Below are 22,326 nucleotides of genomic sequence, written 5' to 3'. Positions count from 1 at the left end.
ACTCAGCAATCTCATTTGTAAAGTACAGCTGAGAACAACACTCTTATCTAATATGCTATGAAATCAAAATTAAACTACAAATATAAAGTACCTAGCTCTTAGTGAGTTCTCAGTAGACAGTAGTTACTCCATCAGTAAGGTGACTAACAACTGGTGTGCATTTGGCATTGCAGGCAAACAAGGATTGTTAGAATCCTAGATGAATTCTACGATTAGAACAAGAACCCAGCTTTAACTCATTCCTGGTCATTGATATCATTTAAGATATATCTATTGACAATTAGGTACCAGTAAGTTTACAGGTGTAAGATACTAGAAACAGTCAAAATGGTCAAGTTTCTATTACAAAAAGCTTCTGTATGCTTTCCACTACCATTTGCTTTGGGAAAAATTAATGATGAGAAAATAAATCACAGAATGCTGTCAGTGGTCCTTCCAGAATAGCTGTCATGTAGCTTGTAAAAATCAAAGGTTCTCAGGGTGCGCACACATCTCACAGAGTTCGGGTGGAAAAGTAGAGTGGAGTCCTCATTAACAGGGAGAGGTGTCACAGATATGGTACTGGCACAGGTCTGAGTCTGAAAACAACAGTTTAGCAATTAAGAATGTGGGAAATTGGGAACTTGGTGCTGGAGCAATAGTCCAGCAGGTGGGGCATTTGTCTTGCACACAACCAACCTGGGTTCGAGCCCCAGCATCCCATATGGTTTCCTAAGCACTACTAGGAGTGGCAATTCCTTGAGTGCAGAGCCAAGAGTAAGCTCTGAACACTGCCAGACGTGTCCCCCTGTCCCCAAAAGAGTATAGCAGCTAAAGCAGGGTTTAGACCAAAGCAGGCAAAATCTGGGTCTGGTCCTAGGAGGCGAACCTGACATTTCAAGGAAGCTGAATATAAAGGCATAGCATCAGTTCTCACACATTTGCCAGGATTCATTAAGAAGTCTGAATCCTGGCAAATCATTGAGTTGTTGAGTAAAGTTCCACATAGCATGAAACATAAATTAAGAACTAACTCTCCTTGGGCATCTACTAAAGTTAGGCCCTGTGTATGGTGATGGATGTTAACTCACTGTGGTGCTCGTTTCAAAGTATATACAACATAGAAAATCTTTATGCTATACTTCCAAATAAAAATACAGTGTTCAGGGACTGGAACAATAGCACAATGGGTAGGGCATTTGCTTTGCACGCAGCTGACCTGGGTTCGATTCCCAGCATCCGATATGGTCCCCTGACCTGCCAGAATTAATTCCTGAGTGCAGAGTCAGGAGTAACCCCTGTGCCTCGCCAGGTGTGACCCAAAAAGAAAAAAATACAGTGTTCAGTATCAATCGTATCTCAAAAAAGCTGGGTGCCATTTCGGTTGCAACTAAATAATTTTATTTATTCTCACAGAGTCTTCCTGCACAGTGAGAGAGACTCATAGTTTAGTCAATAGAAAGAGAACCCTTTTTGGCTACAGATTGATCTATCTAGGAAAGAGCTCTTCTTTTGGGTTTCTTAGAGCTACTCCAACCATTAATGGAGCCTGGCAGGTAGTGGGAAGGATTAGCAATTATAAATGCTTGTATATGCTTCCTTAAGGGTCCCAGAGAGGAAACCTGGGGTTTGGACTTGAGTCAATGCACATGAGTCAATGCACTTGAGTCAATGCATATGAGTCAATGCACATAGTCGAACCTCTTTCCCTTTTGCTCAACTCAAAGGTAACTCCCTCTGCTCAGAGGCTATGCAACTGAGTGGAGGCTGATGCATATTGTACTCTGTGTTCATGGCAAACACAGGAAGATATGCTCAGAACCCCTTGAGCCTAAAACATGGGGCTCTTTATCATTCCCCTTGAGAAAAAGAGCATTTTAGATTGTAATCATCATCTGCCCTGTAGTGGTGTCAGATGAAGTGCAGCTCTCGCCCTGGATTTCAAGTCAAAGGAAAACATTTCCAGGACTAAAGCTAGCTTGCAGTATATAATTCTCTCCTATGTTAATATTCCACCCCCGTTATTTCTTGCTTCCACCTGGTGGTCAAGAGTTGAAAAAGCAAGCAGTTTGAAAATGACCAGACATCGGCAAGATCCATTTGCCTATCCTTTGTAGTACATCTGATCCTGGGTCCCTGCAGGGCTTTTAGTACTGCTTTCCAGCCTTTTGATTTCCACTACGTTTCTCCAGTGGAAAAATCTTTCCATGTGCAGTGTTCTTTCCTGGGGCTGGAAGAAGGAGGCTAATCTCCAATGCTTTCCCTGCAGCTGAGCCCATGTCACAAATCAGGCATGATTTTCAGCAGATATTTCTTTAAAAGTTTGAAGGCCTTGGTGGACACTATTCCCTTCTCAATGGGAACAAGCATCAAAGAGGCAGGAATAAAATTCTTTGCACGCACATCAGGAACTAATTGCCAATTTGGCAAATGCATTGACTAATGTCATGCACTGTTATTTCTAAATCCTCTCCTGTCCTTGACCCCCAGTATCTAGATGTAAACTTGGAACCATTAGTGGAGAAGGATAAAGTCTTCTGGTGCCTCAAATGGAATTGAGAGGGATTTAAACTCAGCGCTTTTGAGTGTGGTGAAATGAACCCAGCAGTACATTAATGCTGGGATTTGAGCTCACACAGCATGAGCGCTTTCAAAAACCGTGTTTAAGGAAGCAAACAGAGCCACGACAGACCCTTTCAGTGGAGCAAAAGGAGTTGGATGAAACAATCAATGACACATTAAAAACCACAACTGGGCCGCAATCATGTGGGCAGAAAAAAAAAGTTTCCCTTTATCACGGGATCTTGGTGGCTAATAAGATGGTGACTGGACAACCTCCAGAGAAGTAAGGCCTCCGTTTACTTTAGCTGAGAAATGTCTAAATATTTAGTTGATTCTCCTAAAAGCCTGACACAATTCTGTAGCAAACTGGTCTCTAAGGTATGATCTTATTAGCTCTATATTGCACTTGAAAATAGTGGGAACTTAGGAAAGTAAAACCAAGAGATGTTATCCCTGAAAACACAACAGCTAGCTTTTTTTCCCATAAAATTAACAATTTTTAATATCTTCCAAATTAGTTTACAGCAACACTCTGCCAGATGATTCTTTTCCCTTAATTGATTCTAAAAGGGCACTCTGCATCTCATATATGCCTGTTTCTACAGCTTTTAGTTGGACCTAAAGGGAGGGAAGATCCAAGAGAGAGAGTGGCTGAGGTGCCTTTTCCTGAGGGGAGAAGGAGAAATTAAGAGGATATTAAGAACTCTGTAAAAATATCTTTATGTGCACACTGCTGTCTTCTGTGAGAAAATTTATTATTTTTTAGGAGTGGGGGAGATTGGGCCACATCCAGTAATGCCCAAAGCTCCTGGTTCTGCTCAGGGGTCACATATCATGCAAGCCCCTTAGTCTTTAACCAAGCTCATGTTACAGTTTGTTCTAACTGGCTGAGATCCTGGACACACAAACCCAGCACGTATAGGTTTTGTGTAAGTCGGGATTTTCATCCTTTTAGATGCGCTTCCATCACACATCCTCTAATATTGCTTCTTATGGATTTTTATTAAGGACCATCAAAATTTCTCCCCTCCCCGAACTCCCTCAGCCAGTCCCTGGGTCTCCGCCAGTTTGATTAATGTGTCTTGGCTAATTGTGTGAAAGATGGCAGGCCCTTAGCAAGTGTGACCAGCTTATTGTTCAGCCAATCACAGGCACCTCAGTTAGCATGTGAAAAGGGGGTGTGTTTTGGGGGGGGTGATGGGGAGGGTGAGTGTTCTGGCGGCTGAGTCAAAGGAGGAGCATTTTGGGGGGTCACAGAGCAACACCCACTTCTTTGAGGGGATGTTACTATGCTCTACTAAACCTGTAAACCTCTTACTCAAAGCACTATTTTTCCCCTCCCTCTTTTTTCAAGGCAATCTTTTTTTTCCCATGGTGCAAGCAGACAAGACACTGGCTACTCTGCAGATGGAGTTCACGTTCCAGGGTTTTTAATATTTCACTTTTATATTTCTGTTAGAGAATGATCCTGCTGAGAGTCTGGGAATCCGTGCTCGTCAGAACCCCCTCACTGACACTTGGATATATTGCTCTGAAAGCTATCCCAGGAGAAAAGATTAAACAAAAAAAAAAGGGGGGGGGGCATACTTTTCAAAGCCTACTTTTCAATCTGCCCACATCAAAATAAGACAACCGGCCCTTTGAAGTGGAGGACACAGAGTTCTCAGCCAGCTTGCTTAAAATGGGGGGTGGGAGAAAAGGAAGGAAGGAAAGGAGGGAGGAAGGGAGAAAAAAGAAAGAGGGAGGAAGGAAAGTAGGAAAGAAGGCAGAAGAAAGGAAAATAAACATACAACCTTTCCGTTTGTACCCAAAGAATTGCTGAGACACCTAGCTATGGCTCAGCGAGGGTTGTTTTTTGTTTTTTAATTTGTTTTTGTTTTAAAAATCTGTATGTAGGATGAGAAACTGCCTGATCCTTGTGGACAGAGATGACACTGGAAGCTGCTCTGACTTCCTGCACTCCCTAGTTTTCTCCACATTCGGCTGAGTTTAAGTCTGGGGGCTCTTACTATGGCTTGAAAGGAAAAGAATTGGAAATCTTAGTCAGAATGCTGTGAACAGTTCCCTCTGGGGCATGTGCTGGCTCCTATTCCTCTTCTACTCCCTTAATCACTGGAGTTCAAGTGTGTGAAAGTGGGGGAAGTAGGGAGTGGGGAGAGTGGAGTGCTAGATACCAGGAATTTGCTGATTTGCATGAAGCATGTTCCTGGAAGTCAGAAGTGGGTGACCCTGAGAACATAGTCCTCATGACTGAATTTCCAATAACACTGGTCCCATGCCCCATCAATACTGAACTTTTAGATTGTCCAACAAAGGGTTGGAGAGATAGTAAAGCAGGAAGGGTGCTTGCCTTGCATGTGACTGACCCATGTTTGAGCCCCCTATGGTTCCCTGAACCCCACTGGGAGAGATCCTTGAGCAGAGTCAGGAGGAAGTCCTGAGAACTGCCAAGTGTGTCCCCCAAACCAACCAACCAAACAAAAAGGTTATCCAGCGAAATCTGGCTTAGACATCTTGGCTGTGGCTAAGATTACAATTCCCTTAGCCTGACAGCAACACACTGCCCTAGTCCATGACAGTAGGGCTCACAAACGAGGGCCCCAGGAGTAAGGAGAGCTGGTGACAGAGTGTGGACAAGTTAGTACAAACCCAAGTTCTTAGAGACCCAAGAACATAATGTATCCATCTGTGCAGACTGAACATAAAACAGCACCTAATGGGTAGTAGGTGCTTGAAAATGTTTAACTTACTTGAATTAAATATTCATTAGAAAAGCAATGCCAAGTAAGAACCTTATGGATGCTGGGCCTGGAAAACATTCTTCATAACTATAATATTGTACACTAATTTGAAGACAGCAAAATGTGAAACGCAATGTATTTCTCAGTTTATTGGAAACTACTTATCTAGTTTATACTGTTTTATTGGAATCTAGTTATCCTATTTAATACAGAGTCTGGTAGGGAAGCATTTTGGCCAAGTTTCTATCGTTATTGCTCTCGCTAAATCATTCTGTGTAAAATATTACTGTGTGTTACCTGAACTAATCTGAAATCCAAGTATGTGAAGCTTGGTAGAGAAGCCCTGTGTGTGCCAAAGCATTCTGTATTGGAAACATCCAAATTGTTTTCAACAAATCATCTATAATCTTGGATTTCTGCTTATGTCTGTATGAGACTGAGGAGTCACATGTTCATGAAGAGAGGAAATCCATGCTCACAGGCAGGGAAAAGAAAAGACAGACAGAACCATGGTCTCCACAAAAGCCTATTGTTTTTTGTCACTGTCACTGTCACTGTCCTTCCCTTGTTCATCGATTTTCTTGAGCGGGCCCAGTAACGTCTCCATCATGAGACTTTGTTGTTACTATGTTTGGCATATCTTTGCCAAGCTGGTGAGATCCTCTTGGTAGCTTGCTGGACTCTCCAAGAGGGGTGAAGGAATCGAACTCGAGTTGGCCATGTTGGCTGCATGCAAGGCAAACGCCTTACCTGCTGTGCTATTGCTCCAGCCCATTGTTTTTTGTAGCACAGAGAAAAAGAGAAAGGGGAATATTCAAAGCTTTGTGTCTGGAGTAGCATTTTAGTCAGGTGTTAACCTCCAGCAAAATAGTTAGAACTTGGTGGTGGAGAGACAGTACAGTGGGTAAGGTGCTTGCTTTGCATGTAGCTGACCTGGGTTCAATTCCCAGAACTGCATAAGGTCCCCTAAGCACTGTCAGAAGTGATCCCTGAGCACAGATCCAGGAGTAATCCCTGAGCACACCAGATTGATCTTCTAAACAAAACAGAAAGCTAGAACAGATACATGTCTTGTAAATGACCCAGAGGCCACACATCAATACAAATGATCATTCTTTTTGTTGAAATGACTTTAACAGAGTTTTCTCAAATCTTGCCATAGAGTTTCCAAAATTCTGGTCAGCTCAAGGTGTGTGATCTCTATTTATAGCTGTGTTTTCATTTTTTTCTAGCTTTTTTGAGAAATGATTTATATGCATCTTATAAAAGCTCATGCATAGAGCTATGATGGTTTGATTTATATACATGGCAAAATGATTACCAAATAGGTTTAATTAACATCCATCTTCTGACATAGATACATGAAAGAGGAAAACTGGTCTCTGTAATAATTTTTAGGGTTTGCTTTCTTATCAATGTTCCATTCAGCAGTGTTTGCTATAGTTGTAGTGTTATCTGTTGATTTACTAGCATTCATATGATAATTGGAAGTTTGTACCTTTTACCTTCCTTCCTCCAATCTGTCATTCATACTCTCACTCCATCTCTAGTAACTACAAGTTTCATCTGCTTTCTATGTCTAGCTGTTTGAGCTAAAGAATTGGATGGTGGGGGCTGGAGTGATAGCACAGAAGGTAGGACAGCTAGGGCGTTTGCCTTGCACGCAGCTGACCTGGCATCCCATATGATCCCCTGAGCACCGCCAGGAGTAGTTCCTGAGTGCAGAGCCAGGAGTAACATCTATGCATTGCCAGGTGCGACCCAAAAAGCAAAAAAAAAAAAAAAAAAAAAAAGAAAAGAAAAGAATTGCATGGTGGAGAAAAGAAAGTCTCCTTTATCTTTAAACGTTTTAATTTCTTATAATTTAGTTTCCCTTTCTAAATTTGTTTATTCCTTCCTCCCTCCTCTCCTTTCTCTTTCCTTTCTTCCTCCCTTCCCTTTCTTTCCCCTTCCTTTCTCTCCCTTCACTTCTCCTTCCTTTCTTCGTCCTTTTTTTTCTTTCTTTCCTTCAGTCCCTCCGTCCCTCTTTCTTCTTCTTCTTTTTTTTTTTTGCTTTTTGGGTCACACCTGGTGATGCACAGGGGTTACTCCTGGCTCTTCACTCAGGAATTACCTCTGGCAGTGCTCAGGGGACCATATGGGATGCTGGGAATCGAACCCGGGTAGACTGCATACAAGGCAAACACCCTACCCGCTGTGCTATTGCTCCAGCACCTCTCTCTCTTTCTTAATCAAATCCAAGGCCACATGCATATGAGGCAAGTGATTGATCTACATTTGATCTACACCTCCGGCCATTGGCTGCAATTTCATGCATTCATAAAACACTTTCAGGGAAAGTCAATATCAAAGGTAAAAATATGACAATTATGGCACAGTATAACACTATAAAGACTAGATAGTGTAAATTGTAATCTTTTCTTTATCTATACATAATTATCTCCTCCTTAAATATCCCAACAAGAATCCTGCTGCCACATGACAATGATGTGAGGCTGCAGCTTCTGGTGTGGTAGCTCACTGCTTATTTCTCTGCTTTTCATATCACATCCTTGCAGTGACTTCTGGGCAATCTGAACCTTTTCACATAGCTTAGGGACTATTTCTCAGACCATTCCTCAAAGACTTTCCTCTTCAAAACATTTCCAATATTTATAGACCCAGGAGCCAGTCTTGGAAGACAGCATGCATGACCAAAGATGACCAAGTGTCAAATCTAAAGGCAATGAATGAATGCTTATGACTCAGCTTTTGTTGTATTACATTTCTACACTTTATGGTGTACACCAGCCTAGCAAGCAACTGTAATTATAGTTACAGCATTCCAAACGAGACTACCTTTTGAATTGTTTTTGTGTGTGGTAGGGTGGTGAAAAGGTTGGGATTAGATCCAGGCCTTATACATGCGAGGCATGTGTCCTGCCACAGACCTATGTTCCTGTCCATCTTAGTTGGTTTTATTTGGGCAGGGGATTATGGGACATTTGGAAATGGATGCGGAACCCACAAATTATAATAATTTAAAATTCATATTTGGCTTGTTCCTGGTGTTTTGCAAAGGTAGAGAACTGGTCGAACCCCACCAACCATTTCAGTATCCTCCACAGAGGAGAATATGAATATTAAAAACTTCCTTAGACTTATCTTGCCTGTGGAGCGAGCCACAGAAAAACATAACACTGCCCAATGTTCTCAAAGCTCATTTTCAAAGCATTCAGAAGGTTAAATTAATATTACCTGGATTGTAGTTAGGTAGTTTGGAAACTCCAGGCCAGGTATCCTCTGTAGGAACTCCTAGTACCTATAAAAAGCCAAAGAAAAGGAGACTGAGGGAGAATCAGATACGGTAGATGGTGGGATGTATAGGCATGGAGAATGATCAGGGAGAACCAGGAGTAGATCACACTATACCTCATGTAGAGAAGGAATAAATATTAGTGTTTGTAGTTTCATTTGCAGTTTCATGGAAAAACTGTAGAACATTCCCAGGGTTCTGTGATGGTTTATTATATATGTCCACTTGTTTGGGCTACAAAATGCCCAGATAACTAGTGGAACATTCTTTCTGGGATTGGGATTGGGAATATAGTTCAATGGAAGAGCTCTTGCCTTGCTTGTGTGAGTCTCTGGCTTAGATTCTCCAGTACCACGAAAACAAAAGCAGTTGTAGAAAACTGGAGGATAACATTGGTTTGTCCTTTCAGCCTTACCGAAGGGAGCTTAGATTTATTGGGTTACTCCCATCACAGTGCTCCCATTCCTCTATGTTTACTTGTAACTTCTTTCTTTGTGCTCTGTTGACTTGTAAATATTGTTTTTCTTTTCTCCTGAAGTCCCAAGGCGGAGCGATAGCACAGCGGGTAGGGCGTTCGCCTTACACGCGGCCAACATGGCCGACCCGAGTTCGATTCCTCCGCCCCTCTCGGAGAGCCCGGCAAGCTACCGAGAGTATTCGATATGCCAGACACAGTAACAACAAAGTCTCCAATGGAGACGTTACTGGGCCCGCTCGAGCAAATCGACGATCAACGGGAGGGCCTTTACCTTTACCTGAAGTCCCTTGCATAGTTAACTCGGAGCAATGTTCTTTTTGTATGGACACAGGAAGACAGTTAATGCTATGCTTTTATAACTTGGGATAATATTACCTCTCAGACATCTGTTCCCTCAATCTAAGCCCCAGTTGCCCTTACTTCCTAGTACCCCAAAACCAGGATCCTGATGAGGGACTTAATGGACCCAGGGCAAGTGGTGAGCTACCCTGGCATCAAAATGGGCCTGGCCAAAGTGCCATAATACTTTAATACTTAACTGTAAGTTAAGAGCATGGTCATGGACAAATTCTGTCATGATCCAAAAAGTCACTGTCACTGTCCTCCTGTTGTTCATCAATTTGCTAGAGAGGACCCAGTAACATTGTGAGACTTGTTACTGTGTTTGGCATATCAAATACGTCACGGATAGCTTGCCAGGATTTGCAATGTGGGCAAGATACTCTCGGTAGCTTGCCAGGCTCTCCAAGAGGGGCGGAGGAATCGAACTTGGGTTGGCCAAATTGGCTGCGTGCAAGGCAAATGCCCTACCCGCTGTGCTATCGCTCCAGCCTGATCCAAAAAGTAATAACTAGATTTGGACCCTGCTAGGGCTAGGAATGATTAATCTGGCCTGAGCACTGTAGTCTGAATCTTTGGTGTGATGTCCCCAGGAGAGCCACCCTACAAGCTCAATGTATCTCTTACTGTATCCATGCAAAATAACTAATATTAAGAAGTAGAATTAAGATGTTAATTAAGTTATTGAACTAAGGAAAGGAGAAAAACACCTTAAGTGGTTGCCCAGGAGCAGAGGAAGGGCTTTCATATGTTGATTTTGCTACCTGATGGGATGTGGAGGCTACCCTAGATGTGGAGAGGAGAGAGGAGAGAGGAGAGAGGAAAGAGGAAAGAGGAGAGAGGAGAGAGGAGAGAGGGGGGAGGGGGAAGGGGGGAGGAAGAGGAGGAGGGGGAGAGGGGAGGGGAGAGAGAGAGACCAGGGCAGCAAGATGGAGCACGGAGAGACTAGCAAGGGAGACAGAGGGAGAAGAATGGAGAAGAATGCAGGATCAGGCATGTGGAAAGAGGAGAGACAAGGCAGTGAGAGGGAGCATGTGGAGAGCTGAGCTGGAGAGACAGGAAGAGATGCAATGAGGGGCAATGTGAGACTAGAATGAGTTTAGTGAGACTGGAACAGGCACATGGGGAGAATGGAATAAATGGCAACTGATCATCAATGAACCTGGCCCTTGTTTCCTCCTTTGTCCACATGTAGCATGGGCCGCCCCTGGCTGGGAAGTGATTTGAGACCACCAAACCCGGGCGGCGAGAGAACCTGGGCAGCGAGAGGGAGAGTCGCCGGGGCTTTCCCCTGCCGCCCAGTGATCACATTGAAAACTAACATATTTCTGGGTGTGTCTGTGAGGCATCTGCTTGTTTTGTTTGGTTGGTTTTTAATTTTTGGTTGTACTTGGCTTACTCCTGGCTCTGTGCTTAGAGATCACTGCTGGTGGTGCTTGAGGGACCAAAAGCAGTACCTGTGATCAAACTTGGTTCAGCTGCATGCAAGGCAAGTGTCTTACACCCTGTACCATCTCTCTGGCATATGTGAGGTATTTGAATTATAGACTGTGTAAAGACATTTGCTCTCACCAATATGAGCTGACATCTTATGGTTTATTAAAGACAAACAGAGCAACAATATAGCAACAAAACAAAGAAGAAATTCTCTCTTCTTGAGCTGGGACATTTTTCTTCTCCTGCTCTTAGACATCAGAACACCTGGTGTCTTCAGCCTGAGTCTAGGTTATAGGATTCATCTTTCAGGTGCCCCAGCTTGCAGGCAACATAGCTATGCCCCCACAACCATAGGAGCCAATTCCCCTAATCAAGTTTTCTCTTATAAACCCATATATATCCATATATGTCCCATTGGTTCTAGTTTTCTAAAGAGCCCCAACACACACAGTTCTGAGCCTTTAATTTCACTTACTCACTTGATCAGAGGCAGATCGTACAGTCACACGTAAAGTCTATATTCTCGTCACTAAACATTTACTGCATGAGAATCATACATTGTTGGGTTGCTATATTGGAGTTATAAGTTAGGTTATGTTAAGGGGTTTGTGTGTGTGTGTGTGTGTGTGTGTGTGTGTGTGTGTGTGTGTGTGTATCAATAGAAACTCTGAACAGTTCAAAACTATGCCTCCTGGGCATTCAGCTATTTCCCAAAGAGCATGAATTTAAATGAATTTGGATTACTGACCTTTAGGCAGCAACAGTTCAGCTAAAAATGATTCCACAACCTAATTTTAGTCTGTTTTTATAAAATTCATCTCAAGTGCTTATTTATTTCTATGGCTAGGAGACAGTGGTACTTGGTTTTTAACTTGTACATTGTAACAGTAACATCATCTCTTTAAAAAGAGCATCCTTATATTTTGTAATAATGAATTGAAGCTCTAGTTTGTTTTTTCCTGCAAGGGACGAACCCAAGGTCTCACACAAACAAGGGAAGTGATCAACTGCTGAGCTATATCACCAATCACCTCTAGTTTTTAATTAACATGAAAATCAGTCTTTGAAATACAAAGCCAAAGCATTTCAGACTTTGGATCGTACAATTTCTGTGAGTTCTCTAATAATCATCTTCTTACCATTCTTTTAAGATGATTACAAAAACCCAATCAATGTTCATTTCATCTAGGATTATAATAACATTATTTTGTGAAAAATAAGAAAAACACTGGTAGGCTTCATTATACTGTAGCAATATAACTCTTCTTAGAAGCACATCTCAATATAATTCTTTTAGAAGCATCTCTTGTAAAACAATCATTTGGAAAATGCTGGCTATAGTTGCCAGCCCATTTGTGATGGCAGAAAGTCAAATGCCCAACAATAATAACTGATCATAATCAATGAGGAATTCTGAATCTTAGATCTACCAGCTTGCTGACTAGAACTCCAGCTGAGAGGTATACTTTGTGGTGTCTGGTCAGTTTGTTCTTAAACAAAAGACACTGGATTACTATTTTGCCTTATATAATGAAAAAATCATCCACCCAGTAAAATCTTCTCTCTTTGATCCATTCCCCAAACAAACTGAAAAGCTGCTGAGAGGATTATGGGCTTTCTCTATGAACCTCCCTGAGCCTGAGGGAACATGAAGAATCCTGGAATCCATTTTGAAAAACCAACTAAACTAATTCTTCTTTTGTGGCTGAAGGTCAGAGGATGGGAAGCTAATTCTTCTTTTTTGACCTACGTCTTAAGCATTTGCACAGATGTGCATATAAATAAATGGGTGTAGTTCACATGTACCCATAGTCTCCTGTTGGTGACAAAACATAGTGAACAAAAAGAGGAAAGAAGAAAAAGCTACAAAGGAAATAAATAATGAACATATCATTTTCTTTAAGGTGAAAGTTACCAGATTTGTTGGTTACTTTGAGTTGTGTTTAATTAAAGCCAACAAAATAGCTACCAAAATTTCTAAAATATGCTAACACTTATATTTCATTGTTAAAGTTTTACAAAAAGTTTTAAAGTTTAAATAATAATTCAACATGCTTTGTTTGGACATATGATGCTCAGTTTCTGTTTTGAAAGTTATTAAATTCTTTTTCACATGAGAAAATTACTAAATCTCTACTTCACTCTCTGGGAAACTGAAAACCAAGAATTGTTGATTTAGTCCCTCCCTAAAGACTCTTAAAAGGCAGCTAGTGAGTGCGATGTTTGAAGCCACAGTGAGCTACAGGGACTATTTATCTGCCTTTCTTGGAATGGAAACTGAAGGTATTTTTGATTAATGGATTTAAAGTTTGTCTAGTTATTTTATTCTGATTTTAGGATTGGCTCTGGGATCATTTACTTAAAAAATAGAAAAAAAAAAACACTTGTTGAAAGAATTAGATTCTAAGAAGTCACCAGTGAACAAGAGATGTATTTTAGAAGATGATTTTAAAAATTCAAGACTTCTCATTATGTCTTTATTCCTCAGTGTGAGATCTTAGAATTACTATAGAGGAAAAAATTGTGGTCAGACTTTAGAAGTAGATGAATCCATTGCTTACAAAGAAGCAATCCCCCCATCAACTTTTTTTTTTTTATTATTTTTTTATCTTATATTTGGCTATTTTTTTTTTAATTTTTATTAGTGAAACACCATGAGGTACAGTTGTAGACTTACAAATTTTTGTGCTTGGGTTTCAGTTATACAATGATCAAGTACCCATCCCTCCACCAGTGTCCATTCTCCGTCATTTACATTTTTTTTTTAAATTTTTGTTAGTGAAACACTCTGAGGTACAGTTGTAGATTTACAAATTTTTGTGCTTGGGTCCATCAACTCTTTTAGAGCCCCAAATAGCATCCTATTTTGATCTGTGTAGACCATATTTAGTAATACAGAAATTCAGGAGCTATTTGTAGTCTCTTTAAAATAATTTTAAGTTGTTGTGATAGAATCAATCTAATGTTCACTGTGGTGACTTTGCCCTCAGAGTGTGGAGTTACAGATGTAAGAATAAATGTGTAGCCTCTATTTTCTTGGACAGGACAAGGGGGAAAATGAGACTTATTGAACCTAACTTGCCGATGCCCACAAATCCTAGTAACCCAGCACAGAATTGGAACTCTCTCCCTGATCAGCAGAGACTGAAGGTTAACAGTGAGATATACATATCCCAAAACCCTGAGAAATAGCTCAGGGGAGGGGAGTGCGGGGGAGGGGGAGACAGGAGTGGGGCATCTAAAGAACAGTAAAGAATATTATGACTTAAGATAATGATAGTTAACATTATATTTAAATATTTTATGATTTCACATTTTAATATTCATTTGATACCTTATTCAAAGAAGTTACAAACAACTTCATGTAGTCAGAAAATCAAATGCAACATAAGACTCTGGAAACCTAAGGATGTTGATGATGCAACTTGCTCCACCCTGTAATCTGAAGTGAGAAAGGGGTTTAGAACACACACACACACACACACAAACATCCCAGGCCAGTGTTATTTCTAACGTGTTTACTTGTTTAAAATTTGTAATGAGTTGTCATAAATGTCAAAATAAAGACCCTTTGATCTCTTGCAGTGTAATAAGGATAATGGTATAACTGAGTATGACTTCCCTGGGCGGGCCTGTTGTACTGATTTGTTCAGACATGTCTGTTTTTACTGTGTCACTCATGCTTCAAAACTTTATGTCCAGATTTAAGTCTAAATTCTTCCATTTACTACATTACCTTAAACATCCTACAGATGGCCAGTGTTGGTCACCAAGATCAGTTCTACAAACTTGAATCAATAGCCAAGGGCTAACTCTTTCAAACTGTGTCTTGAGCACTGTGCCAAATGCAAAGAACTGTAAAATGATTGCTTTTGAGATCATGATGATTTAAAAATAGTAAGCAATGTTCAGAAATCAGCTTAAAGACAACTTATAAAGTGTCCTAATAGCACACTTATTTCAGAATTATATGTATAGTAACTATCTGCACATATAGCCTTTTATACATATGCATAGTTTATGGGGTTATTTTTTACATATATTCACGCATCACCTCATCTAGACTGAACAACACTTGGAAGCACAGATAATGTGTTTTCCTAGCTTTCCTTTCCCCCACACCTTGTAAATTATTTTAAGACCTTGCAAAGCAGTTTAGATAAGTGTCCAATAAGTGTTGCTTCCTGATAAAATGAGTAGAAAAAACCCTTCAAATGTGTAAAAAGTCATTTCAAGGTGAAGTGTAGGCAATTCAAAGTGTGCTTTATTCATCTCTTATGAGCAACAATTGTAATACTAGGTAGAAGGTCTTATTCAATTGATGAATAAATAGCAGTACTCCTACATTAAAAAAAATACTAGGTAGAAGGCAAGAACACATAGGTTAAATATTAGGAAAGCTTTGTTAGCTATGAGGCTATTGATATATATATGTGTGTGTGTGTGTGTGTGTGTGTGTGTGTGTACATTCCCATTAAGATATATATACACACATATCTACATTATATATATCAATTACCTGTGATATATAGTATATTAATTGAATGGCAGCAATTAAGTTATTAAATATTTTTGGTATATAGAGCTTTTAAAGTATTGGATCTTATGAAATTCTCAGAGCAAGAATCATTATCTCCATTCCCATTTAACAAATGAGAAAACTGAAGCTCTGAGGGACTGCATGTCTTGTTCAAGTTCATTTAGCCAGAAGGGAATAGAATTCAAAGCCAGATTATACTCCAAATCATTACATTAGGTTCCCTTCAACTTAAGTGATGTTATAGGATGCATAATGCTGTTTGGAGACAGTATTTATCTGTCTTGCCGGAGAGTTTTGAGAAAGAATCTTTTTGGCTTAAAAATGTACTTTAGTTGGGAAATGCTTTCCAATTAATTTTTTTCATGTTGGACCATAATACCCACCATGTTTCCAAAAGAAAATGTAACGATAGTAATTAATCTCTATGAGGTGTCTTCAATTCACAAGCACATTTTTTTAAATCTAGAAAATAATGTCTCCTTGGTCAGAAATGTAAAGCAATAGACTGCATAGAATATTTTTCTTTCCCTGTACCCATAATCTCCTCTTCATACAATTTCTTCACAGAAATCAGTCTGTGACCCTTTAAACTAGTAACTACATCTTTTTTCTCCTGAAGCAAGAAAGTTTTTATTGAAACTTATTTTGAAAGGTATGAGGGGAGAGAAGAGGAAATATGTTCGAGAGAGAACGTGCAGGCTTCTTCAGGGTAGGAAAAGGCAAGCAGAGAAACAGAGACAAGCAATCAAGACATATATGTGGTCGAGGGATAAATCTTTCCCCTCTTTTATAAACATTCCCTGAAAATATTCCTTACCTTTGTGAGTATTAAAGATAACTCAACTTAAAAAGAAATAAATGAAGGACTCCATAGTGGGAACATAATTTGAAAATAAAAATGTATGACATAACTGGACAGGAAGAAAAAAATGGGGATAGATAAATTAGAACTATTTAAAAGGGGTGAAGTGATAATACAAAAAAATCAGTAGGGTGCTTGCGTTGCACATGGCTTGGCTGACCTGGGTTTGATCCCTGTCACCCCATATTCCTCCAGCATTGTTGGAGTGATCAATGAGTCAGAAATAAGCCATGAATACTGCTGGCTGTGGCCCCAAAACCAAAACAATTAACATTTTTAAAAATGAATAAGACTGGTTTGTTTTTTTAAAAGAGAGAGCTTGAAAGAAGACAAGTTTCCTCACCTGCACTTTCCCCACTGCTCACTCTGTAGCAGAATATTGCAGAGGTGCTCTTTACTGTATGAAAATTCTCCAGATATCTGCTTGAGCAAGCAAATTTGAATAAAAGCAGGATGGACAATAACAAGCAAAAATCCCCTCTGTCTCCAGTTTAAAGTGTTCAAGGAGTCAGAAAGATAGAACAGAAGGTAAGACACCTGCCTTGAATGCAACTGTAGTGGCTGTGACTCTGGTTCAAATCCCTAATACCACATATGGTCCCCTGAGTACAGAGCTAGAAATAGACACTGAGTACCACAGGGTGTGGCCCATACTCCCACATTCCCCATGCCAAAGCAAAAAAAAAAAAAAGGACTTTGACATATTCTATGCCATGAAAACTTGCAAATATTTTACTCACTGAAATAAGTCAGATATCGAAGACAAATACTACAAGGCTCTACTTACATGAAATACCTAAAATTACAGATCACAGACACAAAATGTAGATGTGAGGAGGAGGGCAAGGAGAAGGAAAGATGGAGAGTACAGGGCATCTGTTAGGGATGATTTTTTTTAAAATTTGAAAATGGATGACAATGATGGTTGTGATGTAATTATGACAATAAACTATGCACTTATAATAGTTAAAATGGACACTTAAAATAATTAAAATGGTCAATTTTATATAGGGTTTATATTATGTTTTAGCAGAATTTTAAAGGTCATCAAAAAGCCAAGCCATGTACCAATGACTACAGTACATGGCACAAGAACTAACAATGGAAAGGATATTATAGGTAAATGAGATAGGAATAAATAATGAATCAAGAAATCAAATCATACACACATTAAGAATTATTTTGGAGGACCAGAGAGACAGTACAGGGCTTAAAGCACGAGACCTCAATTCAATCCCCAGCACCACAGAGTAGCAGGAATGTTACCAGGTGCAGCTCTGTATGCTTACCACCCCTCCCAAGCCCCCTTGGATAGCCCCAGTGATCTCTGGCACTGAAGGACAGCAGTGCCACATGAGGTCCTTGCAATGAACTGCCAGCCTGAATCACAGAGAACCACCAGACTGGGCGCCTGAACCTCCTGAGCACTGCTCAGAAGACATCCTCTGTCCCAGAGAAAAAGAATTTGGTCTAGGGAGCTACGGAGGTAGCTCAGCAGTAAAGCACTTGCTTGCATCTGTGAGATCCTGAATTTGATTCCTGGTTCCACACACACACACTCCTTAGGAAAAGCATAATAAAGAGTATACTTCTCTCACACTGACAAAGAAAATCTTTGTCTTATTAGAATTTCATCTCATATTTGTTTGACACAGTCCAGGACAAAGTACATGGTAGGAACGGGGGTGCCACAGTACATTCATTTAAGTAATGATGGCAGAAATTGCCTCTGGACATTGAGCAATCAGAGTAGGGGGCAGATAGATTTCTGAGCTGCTGATGGGCAGCAGAGGGGTTCTTGACATTCATCTCAAAGGTGCTGATACCTGGAACAAATATCAGTTTCCACAGCCTTCATTTTTGGCCACACCCAGGAATTCTCAGGGGCAATTCCCAGCTTGATACTCTGTGTCAATCCTTGTGTCCCTCAGGGGACCATGTGGTTGAACCTAGGCATCCTGCATGCAAAGCCTGTGCTCAGCCTATTAAGCTGTGTCTCTGGCCCAATGCAGCTTAGTGCCTTAAAGCAGATGGACTACTTCATTGTCTCGAAGAGAAACTTGGTTCAAAGTTTGAAATGCACATACATATTTTTTTTTCCTAGGAACAAATCTACACCCACCCCTTCTCTCTTTGCAAAAGCAGGTTTTATTGAAAGAAATTTAGAAAAGTGTGAGGGAAAGGGAAAGAGGGGGGAGGGGAGAGAGAGAGAGAGAGAGAGAGAGAGAGAGGTGTTTAAGAGAGAACACAGACTTCTCCAGAGGAGAAAAAGCCAGGAATCTTTTTTTCTTACCTCCCAGATCTTCTCCAGCTGTTCCAAGATGTTGGACACCCCAGGAAACAAAGGTTGGCCCTGGAACATTTCAATGAAGATACAGCCTGCACCCCTAGCAAAGGAAACCAGAGTCAACCCAAAGCTATAAAGGAAGTCATATAAATAAAACTCAAATAACATTTTAATGACAAACATTTCTCCAAGAAATTTTTTTTGGCAATTAAATGCTATTAAAAATCTTTTGGCACTAATACCCAAGGACAGTAGAAATAAAGGCCTGGAGGACTGGTCCACAGTTAGACGCTTGTCAGTATTGGTGGTGAGGTAATAGAGTTAGGATAGAGAAGGGACCACTATGACAATGATAGATGGAAATGATCACTATGGACAAGAACTGAGTGCTGTAGTAGGTAAAGAAACAAACACGATAACCATTCAGTACCCATATTGCAAAACATAATGGCCAAAAGGACAGAGAGAGAGAAGAAAAGCACCTGCCATAGAGGAGGGAAGTGTGGTGAGAAGGAAAAGGACAATGGTAGTGGTGGGAAATGTACACTGGTGAAGGGACAGAGGTTAGAACATTGTATGACTGAAGCCCAACCATGAACAACTTTGTAACTGTTTTTTCTCATGGTGATTCAATAAAAATAAATATTTTTTTAAAAAATGTCTTGGCAAAAAAAGAGATATTAAGAGTATTCAGATGAGAAAGATAAGTCAAGCTCTCACTATTTATAGATGACATGATACTATATTTAGAAAGCCCTAAACACTCTACAAAAAAGGCCCTAGACACAATGAACTTGTACAGTAAAATGGCAGGCTACAAAATGAACACACAAAAATCTATGACTTTTAAATATGCAAACAATGGAATAGAAGAGAGAGAAGTGTTTTTTAATTCTTTTCACAACTGCACCTCAGAAATCAAGTAGTAGGAATCATCTTAACAAGAGGTGAAAGACCCATAAAAGGAAACTAACTACAAAAAACTATTAAAAGAAATAAAAGAAGACATGAGGAAATTGAAATACATCCTCTGTTCATGGATAGGAAGGATTAACATTGTCAAAATGACAATACTGCCCGAAGCATTATACAGATTCATTATGCAGATTCCCTATAAGAATACCCACGACATTTAAGAATTCCCTATAAAAGAACCCATGACTGTATAACTAAAATCCAATCATGAACAGCTTTGTAATGGTCTATCTCAGAGTGATTCAATTAAAAAAATTTTTTTAAAAAAAGGATCCTTGACATTTTTCTTTTCTTTTCTTTTTTTTAACTTGCAACTTAATTTATTTAAAAAATCTCAAAATTCCTTTGTAGAAATAATTTTTAAGTGATTTCCTTCAGTCACTTAACTATCAATGATGATTCTTTATTTTTTTTGTCTCCAAGCCAATTAAGTTTAATCACTTAATCACTTAACTTCCCGTTAGTCATCGATTTGCTCGAGCAGGCGCCAGTAACGTCTCCATTTGTCCCTGTCGCGTGCTAGTGTAGCCCAATGTCATCTCTTCGCTCCGGGAACATGAAGGGCCTCAAACCGATCGTTCATGATCTTGACAAAGAAGTCTGACCATCTGGTAGGTGGGCGGCCACGCGGTCTCTTGACATCCCGTGGAATCCAATCAGTAACAGCTCTAGTCCAACAGTCGTCTTTAAATCTCATTACGTGACCAGCCCATCTGATTTTTGACACCTTGGCAAATGAGACAGCGTCCCTGATCCTTGATCGTCGACGGATGTCAGAACTCCGGATTCGTTCTCTCATTTGAGTGAAACGTGATATTCCAAGCATAGCTCTTTCTATTCTTCTTTGGGAGACCTGAATAGTTTATTTTTATTTATTTATTTTTTAAATTTTTATTAGTGAAACACCATGAGGTACAATTGTAGGCTTACATATTTTTGTGCTTGGGTTTCAGTTATGCAATGATCAAGTACCCATCCTTCCTCCAGTGCCCATTTTCCATCACCACGGGTCCCAGCATCCCTCCCACCCCCTAGTCCCCCCATCACACCCTGCCTCTGTGGCAGGGCATTCCCTTTTGTTCTCTCTCTCCTTTTGGGTATTGTGGTTTGCAAAATTTTCTTTCCTTTTTTTAGCCATGACATTTTAAAAAGAAATAAAGATCACCAACAACACGCTGTAGGAGAATAACAAATGCCTAAAAGCAATAGAAATGGAGAAACATGAGAACTGGTTTTCCATAGGAAGCATCCCTCTAGGGATTGGGGGATGAACACTATGACAATGAAGGAGAGAAAGTGGTCACACTGGAGGAGGAAGAAGAGGAGGGGAAAGAGAAGTTCTGGAAGGCTGTAAAATGCTTTGCATGAAACCATAGTTGTCTGCCATAGAGGCAGACTGGGACGGGGGTGGGGGGGAAAGGCAGGGGCGAACTGGGGACATTGGTGGAGGGAAGAGGGCACTGATGAAGGAACTGGTGTGTTTGACCATTGTATGCCTGAAACTAAATCATGAATAACGTTGTAAATCACAGTGCCTCAACAGTCACAGTCACGGTCCTCCCGTTGTTCATCAATTTGCTTGAGCGGGCCCAGTAACATCTCCATCATGAGACTTGTTGTTACTATGTTTGGCATATAGAATACATCACGGGTAGCTTGCCAGGCTTTGCCGTGCGGGCAAGATATTCTCGGTAGCTAGCCGGGCTCTCCGAGAGGGGCGAAGGAATCGAACTCGGGTCGGCCATGTTGGCTGTGTGCAAGGCAAATGCCCTACCCGCTGTACTATTACTCCAACCCACAGTGCCTCGACGAATTTTTTAAATAAATAAAAATTGCTTGAGCAAATTGAAGTCCCTATGTGAAACCAGAATAAAAACTGTTTGCAGGTCTTTGTTCACATGGAAAGTAACCAGCCTTAAATATACAAAGTAAACATTTGAACCTATTCAAGCTCATTAACTATCCATTTTATGAGAAGAGAGGAACAGCACTGAGTGCCCCAACTGAATTCGCTCTTTCATGAAATCTAAGATGCTATCATTGTAACAGGCACCGTTACTTTCTGTACTATTAATAAAAAAGACCCTTCAAATTAAACTGACATGATCAGAATGTTTTCTTTAAACTTTAGTGAAAGAGATGTTATAATCTTAAACTAATTATCCCAACTTGTACATGCAAAAAGAAAAGGAACACTAATGTAAATAAATTGGTTTAGGTATTATTAAAATCCTTTCACACTTAGCATTTGATTCTTTGGCGCCTGCCTCTCCATGAGCTTGTCCTCTCTCAGGAGTCTGATGCTGCAGCGTTTCTTCAAATCATCCATCAAAGAGCTAAGAGTCACTGATGCTGCTCCTAAGCTGAACTTGTAATTACATAGTTATCCACTTTTGACTCCTGCTTAAAGAATGTTGCTAAACATGTCTGATTCATTCCTTTCCACAACCGTTTGGTTCTTAGGGATTAAATGAAGAAGAGGAAAAATGTTCTTCTGTCTGCAAGACTTCTTGCAAATCACGACATCCATTCTTAAGTGTCGATGCCGGCACATTTGATGTTCACACGTGTGCAGAGGGAACATGTCACATCGGCAGTGGCCTGCCTGACAATACTAGTGAGATGTCACTGAGACTGAGCTACAAGATTGTGTGCGTGCAATGAGATTTGAAAAGGGTAAAATAAAAATTTTCTTTTCTGTGCAGTTGAACTGGAGGATAATTCCTGGGAGACAGTAAGGAGTAAGATTTATTTTACTAATAATGTACTTTTTTATTCTCTTAAGTCTTCTGAGTGATAAAAATGGTTCAGGTGACTGATTACAGAGATTA

General features: G+C 40.2%; 1 protein-coding gene across 2 annotated transcripts in view; it reads right to left on the bottom strand.

Annotated features, from left to right (window-relative positions):
* Positions 1-22,326, bottom strand: part of CDK15 (cyclin dependent kinase 15) — a 111,730-nt gene that overhangs the window by 36,702 nt on the left and 52,702 nt on the right. For both annotated transcript variants that reach the window (XM_056111814.1, XM_056111815.1), the window contains exons 9-10: positions 18,527-18,620; positions 8,520-8,583 (exon numbers count right to left, since the gene is read on the bottom strand). In XM_056111814.1, coding sequence (XP_055967789.1) covers positions 8,520-8,583; positions 18,527-18,620 — 158 coding nt within the window. The remainder of the gene's footprint in view (positions 1-8,519; positions 8,584-18,526; positions 18,621-22,326) is intronic.

This window comes from Sorex fumeus, unplaced genomic scaffold, assembly GCF_029834395.1.
Source record: "Sorex fumeus unplaced genomic scaffold, SorFum_2.1 ptg000014l, whole genome shotgun sequence".
In the NCBI taxonomy this organism is placed as follows: Eukaryota; Metazoa; Chordata; class Mammalia; order Eulipotyphla; family Soricidae; genus Sorex; species Sorex fumeus.
This window is presented reverse-complemented; position numbering and strand designations above follow the sequence as displayed.